General features: G+C 42.8%; 1 protein-coding gene across 29 annotated transcripts in view; it reads left to right on the top strand.

Annotated features, from left to right (window-relative positions):
• ARHGEF9 (Cdc42 guanine nucleotide exchange factor 9) overlaps positions 1-21,221 on the top strand; it is a 570,152-nt gene that overhangs the window by 451,291 nt on the left and 97,640 nt on the right. For 15 of the 29 annotated variants that reach the window (XM_070605602.1, XM_070605604.1, XM_070605603.1 and 12 more), the window contains one exon: positions 4,728-4,907. The exons of the other annotated variants lie outside the window; for them this stretch is intronic. In XM_070605602.1, the coding sequence (XP_070461703.1) occupies positions 4,728-4,907 (180 nt within the window). The remainder of the gene's footprint in view (positions 1-4,727; positions 4,908-21,221) is intronic. 29 annotated transcript variants of the gene reach the window in all.

Below are 21,221 nucleotides of genomic sequence, written 5' to 3'. Positions count from 1 at the left end.
GGGCACTCTTCCTTGGTTTCCACAATTTCTTCTGGGCCATTGACTCCCAAACCTGTCTAACTATCTCCCCTGACCTCTCTTGAGCTTCACATCTACCTACATGTTCCTCTGGCCCTCCACATTCAACATATTAAAGAGAAAATTTGTCATCTCTTCTTCTCCAAAACTAGCATTTCCTTGTAACTTATCCCCATGCTTTAAGGATCACACTTAGGCTTGAACTCCCCTCTCCACCAAATTAACTTTGATCTCCTCCTTTTCCTCAAACTAGTTTTGAGAACCTTTAAACAGGACACCAGCCCACCTTTCCAGCTGTCCTCCCCACTACTCCCCTTCCACAGCCTTTTCCAAATTCCACTACCAGTTTGCCATCAAATTCCCCATAGTCTTCACCTCTGAGACTTTATTTAATCTCATTCTTCTGCTTCAAATGCCTTTCCCATTCCCTTCTCTATCTGTTACCAATCCTACCCATTCTTTAAGGTCTATCTTTAAGTGCCCCACAAAACTGTTCTAGAGCCAAATAGCCACATATGATCCTTCCTTCCTCTGAAGTCTTGTACTAGGCCAGCATATACCAGGCACTGTACTAGGCAGTGTAGATCCAGTGCTCAGTTCACCCACTCTACAACCCTGCCTCTGAGGCAGGTGTTATTATCTCCATTTTGCATATGAAGAAATTGAGGCCCAAGATTGTATAGCTTACAACTCTTGCCCTTGGCTTTTGTGATACTGCACTCCTTGGTATCCAGCATGTAAGCTGGCAGTTCCATTTTGTTTCTTTTCTCTGACTCCTCTTCTATTCCTCACCTCCCATTGTCACTGCTACTTTCTAAAGTAGCAAAGCCAAGAATTGAAGCTAAGTTTGCCTGCCCTTAACCACCTTTGCATACTGCTTGGAGGGCATTCACTGTTGGTACCCAAAGGGGCTTTGATCTTCAGGTAAGGACTATGGCTGAATGACAGTGAACAGATCTTTGCACACAGTGGCAACTCACTTAGTGTTAGATGGAAAATAGATGAGCAGAGAAAAGCTCATATTTATTAAAAAACTGTGGCAATTTAAAAGTCAATTCTGTACACAAAGGGGAGATTTGAAACCAATTTCCAGCCCAAAGTTGGTTTACTTTTAAAACAACTCAGAAGATAGGTGAGGAACGTCCTCTTATTCCTGCTTGTATTTGTGACTAGAGAACACAGGAGCCCCTTACAGCTGCCAGCCCCTTCTTGAATACCCTTCCTCTCATATTTACACACACATCTGTCAGCTCTTGCTTCAATGTATTATAGCTCATGAAGCAGGTTGGAGTGTAGAATTATCCCCATTTAGCAGGTGAAGAAACTTGGACCCAGAGGCAGCATAGTTTATAAGAGCAGAGTCTAGAGCTGGACTGTGCCTGCATTTGAATTATGACTTCAATACTTATTGGCTGTGTGAATTTGGGCTAATTATTTAACCTCTCTGAGCTTCAGTTTCCTCATCTGTAATATAGGAATAATAGTGTCTCCTCAAAAGGATGTTGTGAAGCTTAAATGAGTTAATGTGTGTAAAGTGCTTAGAATAGTGCCTGCCATATAGGAAGTACTTTATATTAGCTAATGTCATCATCGTTATCATGACACCGTTAGCAAGTAGTAGAGCAAAGTCTTAAATCCAGGTATTCTCTTTCTGCTACCTTCTATATCTATGGTGTTATGTCGGGGGGGAAAATGGTCCAGGTTGGCCGTCTGGTGACCGTAGGCAAGTCACTCCTGCTATATTATACCTGATCTATAAAGTGGGGCTTAATTGTGATGATCTTTTGAAGTGCTGTCCAGTTCTGACTGTCATTGATTCCAAGTAGGCCCTGACAACAGGCTTGCCAGTTGGTTTGTGGCCACTGGATCTTGGATTGGCTTGTCCAGGTTATAGCTGGGCTCTGTAACCTGAGGGTCCAGGCACATCAAATGGACTAAATGGGGACAAGAGTGAGCCAGTTGCTGCTGGGAGAAGCCAAGCATGGAGGCCATAAAAAGAAGACTGCACTGTAGAAAGAGTGCAGGCAGTGGAATCAGCCAGATCTGGGCCTAGGGGTCCTAAAACAGCATCAAAGATAGCATCCTCAGCAGAGGGTTGGTAATTGATGCCAAGATACTATTTTGACCCTTGTTAAAAACCAAGACTGGACAGCCCCAATGGCCTAGTGGTTAAAGTTCAGCATGCTTTGCTTTGGTGGCCCAGATTTAGTTCCCTGGCATGGAACCATACCACTCATCTGTCAATGGCCATGCTGTGGCAGCAGCTCACATAAAAAAAAGAAAAAAAAGAGGAAGATTGGCAATGGATGTTAGCTCAGGGCGAATCTTCCTCACCAATAAAAAAAAAAGCGCCAAGGGTATAGCTTTAAACCACAAGCACTCATAGTGCTCTGAGTTGGGGCTGTGATGTGCTTATTGAGCTCTAGCAAAACCCAGTTGGGACCCATCTTTAGCAGGAGAAAGGAGACCTCTCTAAAAAGATTTATTATATTGAGGCCAGTGACCAGCAATTCTTCTCCACTGAAGCCAGAACAAGAAGAAATGGACTTTTAGTGCAATTGGAAGAAAGCAAGTTAAACATGAAAATGAATCTCCTAGGCAGGGGCACCAGTGACTAAAGTGGCTGTCCAAATCTCCTTCTTTTGGGTTCTTTAAGAATAAGAGCCACCTGGTTTATCATATTATGGATGGGAATCTATGAGTTCAGTATAGCTAATGAGTAGACATTGGTAGTATCATATCATGGGTATTAGAGCATATATAGTCAGAAGACCAGGCTCCATAATTTATTACTTCTGTGATTGGCCAAAGGACCAGGTCACCTCTATGAGCCTCAGTTTCCTCATTTTTAAAATATGGGTAAAGGGCTGTCCCTGTGGACTAGTGGTGAAGTTAGCACGCTCTGCTTTGGTGGCCTGGGTTTGTGGGTCTGGCTCCTGGGCGTGGACCACTCTTCAACCATACTGTGGTGCCGACTAACGTATAAAATAGAGGAAAATTGGCACAGATGTTAGCTCAGGGCTAATCTTCCTCAAGCAAAATAAGAGGAAGATTGGCAACAGATGTTAGCACAGGGCTAATCTTCCTCAGCAAATAAAAAGAAAAAATATATGGGTAATAGACCCAGCTCATTCAGTAAGGAGGAAATGATACAGTAGATGTGAAAACACTTTGTAAACAGTATACCATGAGGTACTTGAAAGGTGGTATTATAAAAGATCCTTTTGGAAATCTCTTTTGCATCTATGCTGAGGAGTTCCACCTATACCTTACCTTCTGTGAAAGGCACGATGGCGAGAACACTGAGTAACGGAGGATGCCTCAGGCAGGGGACTGACCAACAGAATGCCTTAACTAAGTCAAAAGATCAGTGTGTATGTGTGTGTTTTCATATGTATGTGATGTCTTATGCATTAATTTCATGATCATAGGGTTATTCTGCAGCTGATATGTTGGAAGACAGACCTGTGTGAGACAATGCATGTTCCATATTCTGTCTCTGTTGTCTTTGGTCTTGTTGATCCTTAATTGCCTTGGGGAATCAATCCTTCCTTAAAGCAGGCTGAGTGAAAAACTAATTTCTAGAGGACATATTCAGCAATTCAGTGCTAGAGAGAGAGTGGTTAAGTCCTTTGCCTGACAGGCTATATGTTCTCTATTATGGAATCTTTCTCCAAATATCAGGAAGATTCATGGCTCATACAGGCTGGTACCAGTTAGGGAAAAAAGAAGAAAAATAAGAAATAAGACAGTGGTCAGGATGGTAGCCAGAGAGAGGCAGACTATTCCCCCACCACCATCCTCATCACTGTGCTTAAATGAGTGTTGTGAACATGTGTGTATGTGTTCATGTGGCAGTGAGATACATGTCTTTCTGCTGCTGTGTGGAGCCCAGTCCTGCTCTCTATGATATCTAATAACCAGGGACAGGGTCTATACATAGCCCCTGCCTTGCTAGGTAATCCTGAGCTCACCCTTTAGCTTCCTTGTGGCTCAGTTTTACCATCTGTCAAATGCAGAATTCAACTTAGACCCACTGTGTATCTCACAGAGTGGTTGTACAAATCACTGAGTGAATCTGTGCCAAGGTTGATTTTCTTGGGAGCAAGCCATCACAGAAAGCTATATTCTTTCATACTCATGACCTCTCTGGATTGGCATCATGTGTGGGTGAGAACAGGAGGCTGCAGGACTGGGGTCCATTGTGTGTGAGGAATGCCATGGTCTGTGACCCCTGGAGGTGGGATTAAATAATGTACCACCAACTCTCAATTGGTCAGTTCCAAGGAGGATGAGGAAAGGGAGAGGAGCACAGAGAATTTAAAGCAAATATGCTCGAGTCTCATTTTAACCATTGATTTCAGCCTCTCCACCCATTTCAGATGGAGGGCTGCCTTGAAGCACCAATGAGAGATGGACTGGAGCTTTCTTCTCTCGAGGAGGGGCTCATGAGTAGGGATAAAAGCATGAGGCCTACGTAGTCCATATTCACATTCTGGATCATTCCACCCACTGGCTAATGGAGAGTTGACAATATTGTTTGTTTTGTGGTCTGGTGGAGCATGCGCTCCCAGTGCCATCTCCCTCACCCTCACCATTCACCACTAGTGTGTGAGTTTTTCCATAAGGAGTAGAGCTCTGTGGGTGGGCGCGATGGGGCAAGATAGCTAGCTATGTGGACTGAACACATTCTCATTTTGTCTCCTAAGCTGATCACTGGAGATTCCATCGTTAGTGCTGAGGCAGTATGGGATCACGTCACCATGGCCAACCGGGAGTTGGCATTTAAGGCTGGCGACGTCATCAAAGTCTTGGATGCTTCCAACAAGGATTGGTGGTGGGGCCAGATCGACGATGAGGAGGGATGGTTTCCTGCCAGCTTTGTGAGGGTGAGTGTCAGCCTTCACTCTCCTCTCCTGTCTCCTTGGCTGCCTGTCCCTGGCTTCTCTCTCACCAGCCACTGTTCTCCTGCTCATTCCTCTCCTGGAGACTCCTCTCACCTTTTTCCCGTTTTTTTGGTCTCCTACCCAGGACACAGGCTCCTTTTAATCTTTGCCCTTCTAATTTTGAGACATTATTTTCTTTTTCTCTTGTTTATTTTAAAAATTCCTCGCTCTCCTACCTGCTGTGACTTTGTACAAATGACTTCCCTTTTGGCTTTGGTGGTTTTTGAAGACTCTTTTAACTCTATATTGCTGTGAACTTTTACCTTTCTTACCTTCTTTCTTTTCTGCCGCCTTTGTTTTCCTCGCGTCTCCTCTTTTTTATCCTTTCGTTTTTTATAAATCCCTCCCCTCCCTTATCCTTTTTGCTTCCTTTGTCACTTTCCTCTCATTTACGGAGCTTTGAACACTCCTGTGTGTTGTCTCAGGATTGTCTTCAGCTATTAACGTAAGAGTGTGGGCTCCCTACCCTCTCAGGGGCTAGAGTTTACTAATTGAAAATCTTACTTTTTGTCAGAGTGTCAGGTGGCTGGGATCTAAGATGTTCTGAGGGTGAGAAGCAGGCAGCTTGATAGGGCTTGCAAGGCCTTGGCGCTTTTGCCATTGTACTATGAAGAACCTGGCCCTTAACAGAAGAGGCGCTTCAGAGGGGGCTCCTTGGCAGTTTCTGCTTCCTCTGGGTCACGAACTAGCAGGATGCTATGGGGAAAGAGCATTGGCCTGGTGTCCCAGCTCTTGGCCTTCCTTAGAGTTATAAGCAGGAATTAGCTCTTTGGCAATTGTGAGCTCTGATTTTCCCCATCTTCAAAATGGTATTGGCAATTCTTTCATGCCAGGGGATGTCACAGTGAATGAGATGATATATGTGAAAACAGTTTTGTGGCAATACAAGTACCAGAGCCACATCAAGGTGTCTTATGATCATCCTCACCACAGCCTATCACCTTTTGTTAGTTTCTTCTGTAAGATAAGGCTGAAGTCCTGACCCCAAACAAAAGATCAGAGTGCCTTGAGCCCTTAGAGGATGAAGAGCCTCAGGATTAGAATGATGGCAGTGTGACATGAGAGAAGGAACAGGGCATTTGGAATCAGACAACCTGAGATGCAGTCTCAGCTTTACTACTTCCCAGCTTTATGAATTTTGTCAAGATTTTTCACTTCCCTGAGCCTCGATTTCCTCATATGAAAAGTAAGGATAGCAGACTTTTTATGAGGATTAAATGAGATCACGTATGCAAGTAAAGTATCTATCACAGTGCTTGGCACTTAGTGGGTATTTGGCAAATGATAACTTGCTTTATCATCACCATTATCCTCATTATCACCACCAACTCATTAGCTCCAAGAAGGTCTGTTTATCAAGGCTGGCCATAGTGGTTGAAAGAGGTCTCCTTCCTTGGAGGGCTACCAACCCAGGAAGCACTATTACCTGGTTGTAGTGATTTGGGTGATGGCACTTCTCAGAAGCAAGCAGGTGGACAAAATGACCTCTCACCCGCTTCTATCCTGAGAATCTCCTAATGAAATTTCCAATCTTTTTTCCTCTACGTATGTGGCATCATCTTTCAGAGTCTCCAAATGCCATCTGTGTCTCAGCTCAGCTTTGCAGGTTGATGAATGGGTCCCAGGGGTAGTCAGAAAGAGCACATCAATAACCATGGGCCTTTGGGACTAGCGTGAGGCCCTGTACACAGACAGCTTGTGCCTCTTGTGCCGACAGACCCCCTCTTTAAAAGAAAGATTAAACTGCACCCAGTGACAATGTCACCTAAACCCAATATATTTCTCTTTCAGTGAAATGTCATTTTTATAATAAACGGTAAATCAAGGGATGGGGCAAAATGATTTAGCAAGGGGGAATGGCTTGGGGAGGCAGATGGCAGAGCCAGGCTTTAGAATATCAGTGAACTGGCATTGATGCTCCTATGTCCAAGGCCAGTATGAGTGTTCCTTCAAGCATACTGCCCCAGCAGCCACTTGGGTGGGCTGAAGCTGACCTTTGAGAAGACTACTGGCTGACCCAGGCATGCGTGATATAGAGTCTAATCTAGTGGTTCTCAGTCCTAGCTGCACTGGACTGCACTGGCTGCACAATGAAATAAATCACTAAGGTAGCTTAAAAAAAAACCCAAACCTAAAACCCAGGCTCCAGGCTAGTTAAATCAGAATCTTTGATGTTGAGAACCATTGGCCTAGACCAACACAGTCCAATAGAAGGATAATGTGAGCCATAAATGCAAGCCACAAAAATAATTTAAATTTTTCTAGTAACCACACTAAAAAACATTAAAAAGATACAGGTGAATTAATTTTAATATATTTTACGTAACCTGACATATCTAAAATATTATCATATATATTATCACTATAAAAATTATTAATGATGTGTTTTGTTGAGTCTTTGAAATCTGGTGTGTATTGTATACTCACAGCATATTTCTGTTCACGCTAGTCACATTTCAAGTGTTTACTAGCCACATGTGGCTAGTTGCTACTATATCAGGTAACACAAGTCTGGACTAGGGACCATGATAATAGACCAGGAGCATTAATGGCAGAGCCTAAATCATAACTTAGAGCTCCAGTATTCTGTCTACCAATGTTTATTCTTTGAGAAACTGAGATAGCATTTCATGTTGTCTCAGATTGCATTCAGAATGAGCATTTGATCATTGTGAACCTTTTTGTTTATTTGTTTTAATAATGGCCAGATGGTCTTCAGATCTCTAAAGGGGAGTACCATGGAATCTTAGGGGCCAGCTATTGTGGTATCACCAGTAAAAGGAAATGGCGTTAGGTTGTTGCCTGAATGACGTGAATATTGGCTCCAAGTAGACCTTTCAATTCTCATGAATGTGTATTTATGTGTAGGTTTACATTTCTGGTAAGACTGAATGATGGAGGTTATGGAGGCTCTTTTCTAGTAGACATTTAAAAGTAAAACTGCTGTCTCCATTCTTCTACATTGATTTTGGTTGAGGGTAGAATGGTATTTTGGAAACAGTGCTGACTCTATCAGGAAATGAGAGACCTGAATTCTAGTCATAGCTCTCCCAGCCATTTGGTATAGGATCATAGGCTGTTATTTTCTCCTACATCTCTGAAGCACGCGCTAGGATGTATTCAAGCTCTGACATGTCTAGGTAGGACATAGAGATGGGTTACGTGAACTATTGAATCTTCATTAGTGCTGATGTAGTCAGTAGGTGGATGGACGATTTCTTCGGATGCTGTATCTCCACGTTGTATGAGAGTTGCCTGGTTTATTCAGACTCACCCTGAGCTGAGATTGAGTAGTTCCTTGAAACATCATCTGTAGGTTGTTTGGCATATAACATGAACGTATAATAGCAAACAAAAGACTTTCTCCCTAACTCCATACTAACCGGACACCTTTGTAGATCATTGGACCAAACTGGTCACTGACATAGTGGGGTATCTTCATTCCCTACCTGGAAGTCTCATTGATGTGTGAATGTCCCAGCCCTAGGATGGATAATCAAGGGTTCTTAGTGTGGTTCTATCCAAGCTAGCCCTACCTGTTGTTAATCAAATTAAAACCCAACATAGGGTCTGAGAAACTCAGATTCTTGCCTCAGTTCTGCTATTAGATGTGCATCTTGAGCAGCTTCCTGTGCATCTTTGAAGCTTAGTTTTCCTCCTTGTTAAATGGGGATGATTTAGTCTCATGAAAATATTTTGTAACCTGTGGTATGTTGGATACCTGTAATTAGAAAGTGTGATTCCATTTTGGCTGCTGTACAAAAAATTGCTGGGTGTATGTATCTTCTACCCAGTCAAATATCTGCGTCCTCTGTTATTCAGAATTTCATTCTGTATGTGTGTACATGTATGTGTGTGTGTTCTCAGGTTCTCTCCCTCTGTACTGGGGACATGGCTTTACAAGAGAAATGCAGGAGTTGATGTACCTTCCCAGCAATTGGTCAGGTTAAGTGTATTACAGCTTACTGAACATCATTCCCCATATCTAGCTGTTGACATCTTTAGCTGCTTTCCTGCGCTGATTTCCCCCAGGTTGCTGACAGCAGACTGCTGGGATATGTTTGTGTCTCTTAGTGGCAAATCCCACTCCTGTGGTAGGGCCTCCTTTTGCATGCTGGGCCCTAACTCCAAATCATTCAGACTCTTTTCCTTTGTAAAAAGGGGTCTTTTTCTGACTTTGGGCCACGGCCTGGGAAGAGGTTGCTGCCCACTTGAGGGCAGGCTGTGTACTGGACACATAACAACCTGTTATTGTTGGTGGTAGGTGAGGCCTGCATGACAAGCCATGGGATTGGTCAGAAAACAGAGAGCCTGCTCAAGTGTCATCGTATATATTTTCCTTGTTTCTTCCAATTCTAGATTTCTCTGATTTCTCACCTGCCTGGAGGCAGGGTATGAAAGGATGAGCTAATCAGGTCATTGCTGTCATTCCCTGCAGTTGTGTATATCAGATGTCACAGAAGCTAAACCTCTTCTGTTCATAGGGTAGCCAACTATTCCATAGTTTTGCTTGGCTTTTGATTATATAGGATCTCTTTTTGACTGAACTTGGGGAAAACTTTTCACCTGTATGAAACCCTAAACTCACAGTAGATTTAGAGGTGGAAAGACCCATCTTGGCTAGGAGTGGCCAACTTAGATGTTTACAGGGGCCAGGCAGGTAACTTAGATGAGTAAAGCAGCCTGAGACTGGGGTAAGTGGGGGCCTGTGTCCAGTTGGGAAATCTATGCCCTATCTAAAGGGAGCAAAAGTGACTTGGATGGTTCTCATTGGTGGAGTAGGGTGTAGGAAGGAGGGAAGTCCAGTGAGCTAAGATCTTCCAGTTTTTTCAAGAAAAGCCAGGATTTGGATTTTATGTTACATCTCCATAAATATTGACCAGTAATTCACATTTTTAAAAGAAACACTGTAAGGGACAAATAGAACACATCTGTGGACTAAATTGTCCCTCCAGGTCCCAGCTTGTAACCACTGATTAGCCTGACCTCCTCTTTGTATATATCCTGAGGAAACATAGGTCCAGAGAATGGAAGCAACTTGCTTACTCATGTAGGGAATTAGTGACAAAGCCAGGACTTGAACCCAGACCTCCTGAATCTTACTTAAGACAGTTGATTTAAAGTCTTTGTCTAGTAAGTCTTTGTCCTGAGGTATGGTTTCTGTCAATTTCTTTTTTTTCCTGTGAATGAGCCATAATTTCCTTTGTTTTTGTATGCCTTGTAATTTTTTGTTGAAAACCGGGCATTTTGAATATTATAGTGTGGTTACCCTGGAAATCAAATTCTCCCCCTTCTGGAGGGTTTGTTGTTGTTGATTGCAGTTGTCCATTTCTTTAGTGACTTTTCTAAACTAGTTTTGCAAAGTCTGTATTCCTTGTCATGTGTGGTCACTGAATTTTCTGTTATCTCATTGATCAGCCAGTGACCTGACAGAGATTTCTTTAGATACCTGGAGCCAAAAAAAAAAAAAACCTACTCCCCCGTCTTTGCAGCTTGGCTCTGAGCAGGGGCACTCCATCGACACTATTCCCTGCTGCCCAGAACTCTGTCTTAGTCTTATTTTCCTACTCTCCTGGCTTGCATGGAACCCACAGATCATCCAGAAGTGCAAGCCTAGAATCCTCTCAGGCTTTTTCTGAGTGTGCATCTGGTCCAGGATATGTGTGTGGCATTCCAACTTCCTCTCTATTCATGGTGGCCCTTCCAAGTTCTTATTCTCCCAAGAAATTTCTTCCTCAGTCTCTTCCTTCCTGTGCTATTGGATCTGTTTGCTGCTTTCCTCTTGTGTCATCCCTTGCCCTGTGTGGGCATGGGCAGTGTATGTCTTTAAATCTTTCAACAGAATCAGTCACAGCCTGGAAAATCACTTCAGCCCAAGGGGTGAGTTCAAAACAAAGGTCAGCCTCTGTGCCTGTCCCTCAGGGCCAAACAGGTCAAAACACACAGCCACAGTATTTTAAGAATGAGGTCATTAGCCCCCTGGCACCAGCAAGCTACATGAGGAATGTGGGCCACCCTCTTCTCAGCTACTGGGGTATAGGGAAGGGTAGGCAAATGAACGACAATACCTCAGTGTTCTCTTGCCAAATTTTAGCCACCCTTTTCTGCATCAAGCAGTCCCCTGGTTGCTCTAAGTTTTGGATTTGATTCCAGAATTGTGAAAAAGTTGGTTCTGTCAGTCTTTGCCAGATAAGGGTTGTTTCAGTGGAGAGACTGATGCTTTGTACATCCTAATCTGCCACTTTTAGTGATGTTACCCTCTCCTGAATCTTAATCCTGTGCTTTGTGGGCTATAGAACAATCAGGAAAGGGTATGCTTGGACTGTGAACAAAACTGTTAACACTTGAGGACCTTCCTTTCATTCTAGGCAAGATTGAATTGTTTTGCTTTCTTGGGATGAGTTCAGGTATGCCAGCCCTTGTTTATCCGCTCAAGCTTTGAGTGGACATAGGCTTCCAGCCTTAACTATCTATGTAGAAGGTCTTGTTTGTGGCCCTAGAGGTGACTCATTACAGGATCTGTGTGTTGATGTGTTGAGGCTGACATTAACAGGGAGGGCCTTCTCCCTGGACTACAGAGATTTCTCTCCTCCATACTAGAATTTCAAATGGCATTATTAGCACTCATTTGCATTCACATGAGCCATCTTAATGGCTTCTCCCTGTGAACATGCTTTGGATGACATTATTGAGTTCATCCTTTGGCTAATTGGATTTTTTTTTTAATATGGAGCCATCTCCAGCTCAGAGAGAACCCTAAGTCTGGCTGTTGCCTGACCCAGGCAGTTTCCTCCAAATTCAAGTAGGTCACCCTATAGGTGTTTCTTAGAATCCCCAAAGTGAAAGCAATCTTGAGCGTCATATAGTTTTTTCCCAGCCTCCAAGCAAGACTGTAACTAAATCACCCTGGACTTCTGAGAATCTGGCCAGCATCTGTTAGCAAAGCCTGGACTACTTCCTTGTTTAAAGCTGCTAGCCCTTATGCTGTAGTCTAAGCCAATTTATTGAAATGTTGCTTTTTGCACTAGGCAGATGATATTTAAGAGCTGGCATCAGTAGAAGACACACTGAATTGTTCTCTTGATGGTGGAACTTTCCTTCCAAGGCCCTGTTGTTTATCCGTAGTGTGAATTGGTGATTTGATTTGCTGCCTGGGTTGAAGGCTATGATCTGGCGCTGGGGGCCTGTTTTCTTTGTGTAGCCAACCCCTGGATTCATTTGGGGATCAGCTTGGGCCTCCCTAGTATCATGTCTACAATGCCTTGGTAATCTTGATGACTTAAGGAGAGGAAGACCATGACTGATTGAGTGCTTGGAGATGAGGTCTGTTTCTGAGGCTCTTAGAAGTATGAAATTTTGGAAAATCATAATAATTGTATATATATTTTTTCTTTTACCGTCAGTTTAGATATAGTCAGGGTAAACCTCTTTTTTCCTCAGTGATTCTTATTACTAGTGCTATTTATATATCCTTGCCAGTGTTTGCTAAGCCCTGAACAAAAGTGTCGAGCACTTGGCAACAGCTACCTCCTTAAGCTAGGTAGACAAGGGCTGAGGGTAGAGGCCTACCAAAAGATACGAATAAAGCAAAGTAGGCCAGGGCCTTAAGCAAGAAACCAGACCTAACCACTGAGGGTGGTACTCCCTGAGCATGATGGGCTGAACTGATCAGTTGAGCATGCGAGTACTTAGAGGACCTAACTATCCTCCCCTTTCCTTGACTAGGATGGGAACTCATATCTAGTGAGATCTGAGTTACAAGCTGGATTTTGCTGAGTCTTTTGCCTTAAAGGAACCGAGGGGCAGGTTGATGATGCTAAGAGGGCAGAAGATACATTTGAATAGGGTGCTTTTGGCAGAAATTTTTCCAGCCTTTTGAGGTTGAATTGAAATTTTTCTAGCCTTCTCTACTGGAAACGTTGCATGTAGGCATATCAAAGATCAGGTTTGTGTGTGTTGAGCAGGGGGCATTCTCTGTGGAGGAATAGGGAATGGTGGGGCTCCTGGAGATGGAGAGATGAAATATCTCACAGATTATCACTCAGGAAGAGCATCATGAAAGTAGCAGGAGCATTGGGCTTAGAAGTCAGAGACCTGAGTTGAAGGGCCAGCTGTGCTGCTGATTCTCTGGGGGGCCGTCAGGCAGGGACCTTCCCTTTTCTGGGCCTCAGTGTCTTGACTGACAATTCAAGGGGGTTAGACCAGGTGGTTTCTAAAGGCCCTATCTGTACCAGTCTGAGGTTCTTCCATCATTCTAGAACCAGGATCACCTGTGTTTGCCAGCCTGCATCCACTCACCATAGTACATCAAATTGGGTTGATGGAGCTGCCCAGTGGAGTGGGAAGGATTTAGCTTGGCACTACAGGTGTTGATAGGGGGTGGCAGGACCATTGACACACTAACAGGTAACACCTCATCCCCAGGTGGTGAGGCTCGTTCTGTGAGGCACCAGCCAGTGAGTACTATCAGGGAAGATGACACAAGGTGGTGTGAAGAAGCAGTTCAGCTCAGAAGCTGTTCCCTCCTGTCCTTTGAGCAGCCAGACTCTACGTTAAGAGATATTTCGCTCTTGATTTCTGCCAAAGCTACTCATATCCATTGAGTAGGAAGCTTCCAGAAGCATAAGTATCTAGGCCCCAGGCTCACGTTCTTATATGTGCCTCTCTCACTGTCTCTCTGAAGCCAGGGTGCTCTATATTAGGAGTCAGAGCCTTTCATTTTGCATTTACAACTTTGCTTTAGGATCCAGACCCTTTGAGAGAAAAGAAGGGAATATTAACTTTAGTGTATTCATACTGAAGTGTAAGTTATTGATATCAAACCTTTGCCTGAGAGTGATTTGGAGGGCAGAAGGGACCATGAGGGAAGAAAGTAAAGGAAGTAAGGAAAGAAAAAAGAAAAAAAGGTGGATAGAAACAAAGGTGGCTAGAAACACCATGGGAAGGAAGGGCTGCAAGCACACTTTTATAGCAGTCCCATTTCCTTGGGGCCAGCTGGCTCTCCACAGGGACTGTCTCCTAAGGTCCATGCCCCTTAGGAATTACTTTGAATTATAGGGGACTGGCCTGAGAGTCCAATAGAACTGACTTAATATCTTATATCCAGTGCTTGTGAGTGGTGTGATCTTTAACATATTTCTTCACATCTTTCAACCTTTTATATTTCTTGTCTGTAAAATGGGGGCAACGAGCCCTGTTTTTTTCTCGAATATTGGACCTTGACATTTGACTAGAATGCTACCGTTTGATATGGCCTTCCAAGACATGGTCACAATTTGCCCTCTCATATAGAGAATTCTAAGGCTAGCAGAGCAAGGCAGAGATTTTCTGTTTAAAGCTGAAAACCAGAGCATAGAAAGATTAGCTTCTCCAGAGACCCAGGTCACTTAGAATAGTACCTGAAGCCTGAGCTTCTTGGGGCTTATAATCCAGTGCCTTCCCCATTCCGTGACCATTGTGGGGCTCAAAAGAGCTCATGGTGTGAAAGGAGGTTAGCAACTCTGAAGTCTATGCCCCCATGATATTAGACTTCCTCTTCCTCTGAGAGGGAAGCTTGAAGATTGGATTGGCTTTCTTGAAGGGGAGAGAACTCAGGTAAAGCAGGGTATCAGGTCAGTGCAGAAGGCAGCCACCCAGCAAAGGAGTGCCCTTGGTACCGTCAGGGCCACCAGCTCATGATAGCTTGCCCCTGGCAGTTCTCTTTTGGCTCCTCCTTGTCCTCCAGTTCCAGTTCCAAGATGACAGGATTCTTAGCTCTCGCTTACTGATAGCATGTTTTGGGCCTGGCCTGAGGCCAGAGGTAGCCCTGGCAAAGCTATACAAGAGCCAGGCTTGTCAGTAACATTGCCTAGGCTACTAATCCCCAGGCCTCTTCATGACGGCAAGGGCTGGCCTCTCCCTTTCTTGATTCCCTCAGAGGGATCTAGTCACACCTTAGAGTAGATTCAGGCTGTGAAATCTCCAGGTCTACCAAGTTTGGCTTTAGAGTGTACCTACTTTTCTCTTATCCTCCCTTCCCATCCTTGGTCTTACCACTCCCTAGACATTAAGATAACTTGGTCCCCAGAGCAGTGGATCTGGTCAAGTGAGCTACTGTCTCAAGTGGGTACCAAACTCTGGTGTGGGCTGAGTTTGGACCACAATATGCCAGAACTAAGGGTAAGCACTGAGTCTCTGTGACTCTCGAAGAGCTAGAATTCTTATTCCTGGACAGCACTTACTGATTCAACGTGGGGTGCCTCCCTGACGTCCTTGCATTGCCTGACTGACCCCAGAACACTCAATAGTCATGAGATGCCATCCAAAGGAGGTATATAATAAAGGGACACCTGAGCAAACCATCCTCTTCCCTTTAGCCTTTATTACTTTTCCAAGAGCTTTACTTCTAGTCTATGCTTGCTTCATTTCTCTTTCTTGATTTGGGCAGATTGGGGACTATTTCTTACCTGCCCCCACCCTCCATCACAAAATACGACTCTTCAGCTGTGGAACAGAAACAAATACAGCTGACAGGTAGATTTACTCAGCTTAATTTCTGATTTCTTATCTAAGACATTAGATTGACATGGCTTTCTTTGGATGATGTATCAAGGCAGTGAGAGGGAAGTTGGGGATAGGGTTTTATATAACTGAACATCTGAAGTGGCACCAGGCCCAGGAGCTTTCCCCTTCATCCTTCTATAGGGATGGTGCTGTAAAAGGCAAAACAAAAGGCTACCGAAAGTGCAGGTAGTTTCCTTAAAGGGGGAAGGAAGGCCTTTCCTACGTCATAAATGGCCATTTCTCTATTTCACTTTGCTTTTTCCCCTCTCTACTGGGAGAATAGGCAGCTATACAAGGAGAAATCCATTTGAGGTGGTTGGGACCTGGAGTTCTTTGTTAAAAAGTAGTTGAAGAATCCATTTGGGGGATCTAACTTTCCTGCTTCTCCTTGACCCCCCCACTTCTCAACCACCCACCCCACCACTCACCCACTGCCCCCCGTCCAGCAGCAGAAGACCTAGAAGGTGAAATTGCCCCTAAACAGAGTACAATAATTTCATCGGCTTTCTTGGCCTTGCTAAATACAGGATAGAAACTAAACAGATGACGGGGCAGAGGGTGGGAGATAAGGGAGCACAGTGAGCCCAAGAGAAGGAAGGGGAGGAAAGGGATGAGACAGGTTGGGAAGGGAAGGGGAGAGAAAGCCTGGAAAGATTTTCATCACTCTCACCATTACTACCATCACTACCAAGTGTTTATCGAGCCCCCCTTTTTTTTTTTTTACCACCAGACCCTCCATGGTTCTAGCAAGCTCAATTAAAAGGAGTATTTCCCCAGCCTGGAATCCTATCTTCTCATTACTTTTACTAGCTAAACAGATGTCATAATGGAGAAACCTGTTTTGTTATGATAATTCCTCTCATTACTCAGAGACTGTCTTTAAACTTTTATGGATCACTTGACATGTCCTTTCTCACAAAAGCCTCTCATCATTAGCCCTTCTCATCCCCATTGCAGATAGAGGATGAGGGAACGAGGCCCCAAGATGGGACATGACCTGTGGTGGGTTCTGTAGCAAGTTAGAATTGCAGAGCAGAACCAAATCTCTAATTAGCCCTTCTGGTTGTTAGCTCAGTGTTATTTCTGAGACACCACATTGCCTACTAAGAGTTTTTGCTCTGTTTGAAGATCCTTGGAAACAGGATTTTCTTTTAAAATAGCATAAATGTCCTCCCTGTAATCTCACTGGTACTAATAATATGTCTTGTGAACCTTTTACTAGCCCACACAGATCATCAAAGAGAATCCTTCAGCACTGGTATGTTGTTAGTATGTTGTTTGTATTAATGTTTTAAGAGTCATTCTCTGTGTGCCCATGGGCCCTGCTTAAGGAAGGACATTCTGGCCTAAGTTTATGTTTGATTGGAGTTGGTTGAATTGGACCCAGCCAGAAGGCCTGGATTTGTTGATCCTTCTAAAATGGTCTGTGAGCAATGGTTGTTGACTCACACAGCCAGAGAATTTTAGGGCTTGGGGAGATTTTACAAGTCATTTAGTTCAGCTTCCTTGCTCATGTTTGAACCCCTCTAAAATATTCCTGCCTCCCAAGTAGTATTTTACACCTCCACTAACAGGTGGCTCCCTACTTCATAGGACCACTAGTTGTACCTAAGAACAGCTCTGAGAGAGTTTGTCTTTATGTTGAACTGAAATCTGTCTTTCTGAAGCTTCTACTCATGAGAATGCTGTAAGTGGCTAAGAGCACTATTTCTGCAGGTAATCTTTCTGGATTAGAATTACAGCCTTCCCATTTATTAGCAATGTAGACATAGGCAGGTCACTTGTACTTTCTGTGCTTCAGTGACCTCATCTGTAATTTGATGATATAATAGTGTCTACCTCATTAAGTTGTTGTGAGAACTAAACAGAATTATGCAAGAAAAGTACTGATAGTAGGTTCTGACACATAGGAAGCACTCAGTAATAATGATGATACTAGCAGCAAACTTTCAATGTCAATAGTAGAAGTAGTATCCTTATCCTCCCTTTCCCCCCCAGGAATGCACTGACCCTCTACTCCATCTGTATCCCTTCAGTGGTCTAAAGCCTGATACAAGGTCTGCTAAGCCTCTCCCATTCTTCAGACCTCTGGGCCTTTATCTTGTCCCTCTGTATCAGCTTTCTGATGCTTCTACATGTATATGGCTAGACTGAGGTCATATGGGGACTAAAAGCTTCTGTTCCATCCCATTCACCCACTTCTATGAGGACATGGGCTACATGGAAGCCTGGATATATTGCTACTGCCAGGGTCTCAATTAATAGGAATGGTGTTGCAACTAATGAGCCTGCTGGATATGTAATGGGACAATATACTTTCTTGGCTGCACTGTCTTCTACCAACTGACGTACTAACATTATTGGAGCTGTACATCAGCAGTTAGCCCTCATTTATAAGCGAAAAAATGGTGGGACACTGTGTTACACATAGGAGCCCAAGAATGAATTGAAAAACATCTTCTGTAAGATATATTGGGGGAAAAAGCCATAATAATAGGCCTGTAAATTCTGCCCATTGGTCCAGCTCTTTAGTTGTTTTGATAAGTTTATTAAGGTAGTGAGGTTTTTGACATTGCCACTCAGTGGGGTTTGGGCCTGAGGGCCACATGTAGGGTGGACTCATGCCCACATTCAGTTACATATTAGGTAAGCATAGCATGCTATTAAGGGCACATTTATTAATGGTGTTACATATAACACAGGGCCAGCAGTAGCTCTGAAATTACAGTATGGTCAGATAAACTTGAATTGAGGCCAGGTCCTAGAAGTTTACTTTCCCATGTGGGTTGGGATAGGCTGGGGGTGTGAGACAAGTGAGGAACCTTCCAACTGTACATGTTGGGGGAAAGTCCAGAATAGTAGGGAGAGTGCAGTGTCAGTAGGCAGCAGACAGAGGGTGGCTTTGATGCCATGGCAAGTAGTTGTTAATAGTGGGTCCAGCATAAAGTTATTGGCTGTGCTCCAGTAAGCAGATGATCAGGAATACAGAGGCAGGCAGTGTGCAGTGAGCCAATAATGGTTTCCTCATCTGTAGAATTGAAGGGCGTAGTTATAAATTCATTCATCTAAGAGATGATCATCAACGGGCTACTGAGGAGGTACAGAAGTATTTTAGACCTGTAGCCCATTCTACAAGAGTCTGGTAGTAGATATGAAAACTTATACAGAAGGGAAATGACTTGCCTAAGCTCTGTGACCATAGTCAGAACCTTTCTCTTTGCCATGTCTCAGTTTTCTTCCCTAGAAGATGGAGAGGTTGGACCAGATAAATGACAAGCACCTTTCTAGCCCATACTCTATATTTTTTTTTAATTGAGGTAAAATTCACATAAGATACATCTTACCATTTCAGCTATTTTAAAGTGTACAACTCAGTGCATTTACGATGTTGTACAACCATCACCACTATCTAGGTCCAGAACTTTTTCATCACCCCAAAAGAAATATATACCCATTAGTAGTCATTCCCCACTTCTCCCTCACCTCCGTCCCCGGACTCCATAACATTTTGTACACAGGTCAGCAGGTGGAAGTCAGAGGATAATTAGGGAAGGGATGTGGTTCAGTAGGAGCTGAGGTTAAGAAGAGGCATATGTCTTGAGTATCCACAGGAGAATACCTCAGCCTGGATAGGGACTAGAAGGGGTTAGAACTGCAAGTCAGATGTTGCAGGAGAACCCCAAACAAGGAACAGGCCAGATTTGGGGCACTGGTAGAGTTCTGCAGGGTCAGGTAGTGAGACCCTGCCAGTATATTAATAAATGGCACAGCCTAGGCAAGATAACAGGTCACCACCCTGAAGTTGTTTTTCTGAATGTCTATCAAGTATTGAGAGCTTTCTGGGAGATAAGTAACTCAGGTCAGCCTGATTTCAGCATCCTCCGTTAGTGTGGCTTTTATCATGAAATCAGAGAGGGCAGAGCTTTTTACATCCATATCTGGATAGCTTAACAGAAGCCTTCTCTTTTCTTTTAGCCCAAACAGAAAGCAAATCAAAGGAAATGCAGAAAAAATGAACTTTGAAAGGTCATAGCAGAGTCAATATCTGTACACATGTTATTTGTATGTCACCCCCCCACACCCACCCAAGAGCACAGTGCCCTGCACACAATACTTATGAAGCGAATCCTGGGTAATGTGTTTTAATTTGATCCAAATATTCCTATTGTGGCTATTTGACTAATATAAACCTAAACTCTCTCAAGGTTCCAAGCAGGTGATAGGCCCATGAAAACTAATAAAAGGAGGAGACTTAGGGGTAGAGTAAGCTATAGTTGGTCTCAGAGGCATCTAATGTTTTTTTGTAATATTTATACTATTAAATATAGATTTTATACATATTGAATATGTATACTATTTAAAGTATTTGAAACATTTAAGAGTATCTACTTAATTTGACTTGAAATACTTTTCAACATTTTTTAAAAATTATTTATTTTTTGACAAATAAAAATTGTATATATTTAAGGTGTACGACATGATGTTTTGATATATGTATACATTGTAAAATGATTATCACAATCAAACTAATTAATATATCCATCACCTCTTATAGTAAACATTTTTTTTTGATGAGAATACTTGAAATCTACTCTCAGCAAATTTCAAGTATACATTATTACCTATAGTCACCATGTTGTACACTATATCTCCAAAATTTATTCATCTTATAACTGGAATTTTATACCCTTTGATCAATATCTTATCTCTCCTTTTCCCTGGTAGTCATCATTCTACTTTGTGTTACTATGAGTGTAAATGAGATCATGTGATAATTATCTTCTGTGTCTGCCTTTTTCACTTAGCTTAATCTCCTCCAGGTTCATCCATGTTGTTCCAAAAGGTAGTATTTCCTTTCTGTTAAGGCTGAATAATATTCCATTGTCTGTGTGTGTGTGTGTGTGTGTGTGTGTGTGTGTGTGTATGTGTGTGTGAGATAAAATGTGATTATAATCACATTTTATTTATCCATTCATCTATCAACTGACATTTATATTGTTTCTATATCTTGGTTACTGTGAATAAAGCTATAATGAACATGGGAGTGCAGATTTCTCTTTGAGATAGTGATTTTGTATTCTTTGGATATATACCCAGAAGTAGGATTGCTGGATCGTAGAGTAATTCTGTTTTTAATTTTTTGAGCTACTTCCAACTATCTTCCATAACAGTACCAATTTACATTCCCACCAGCAGTGCATAAGGGCTTCCTTTTCTCCACATCCTTGCCAACACTTGTTCTCTTTTGACTTTTTTGTAATATCCATCCTAATATATGTGAGGTGATATCTCATTATGATTTGTTTTCATTTTCCTAATGATTAGTGATGTTGAGCATCTTTTCTTCTAACTGTTAGCCATTTATATGTCTTCTTTGGAAAAATGTTTATTCAGGTCCTGTGCCCATTTTTTAATCAGATTATTTGTTCTTTTGCGTTGTATGAATTCCTTATATATTTTGGGTACTGACCCCTTCTCAGATATGCAATTTGAACATATTTTCTCCCATTCTTTTGATTTTATTGGTTGTTCCCTTTGCTGTACAGAAACGTTTTAGTTTGATATAGTCTCACTTGTTTATGTTTGCTTTTGTTGCCTGTGGTTTTGGTGTCAATTCCAAATATCATTGCCAAGACCAATGTCAAGGAGATTTTCCCCTATGTTTTCATCTAGGAGTTTTACAGTTTAGGTCTCATGTTTAAGTCCATAATCTAT

This window comes from Equus przewalskii, chromosome X (assembly GCF_037783145.1).
Source record: "Equus przewalskii isolate Varuska chromosome X, EquPr2, whole genome shotgun sequence".
NCBI classification, from domain to species: domain Eukaryota; kingdom Metazoa; phylum Chordata; class Mammalia; order Perissodactyla; family Equidae; genus Equus; species Equus przewalskii.
Note: the sequence above shows the minus strand (reverse complement) of the source record. Positions and strands in the feature narration are given on the sequence as shown.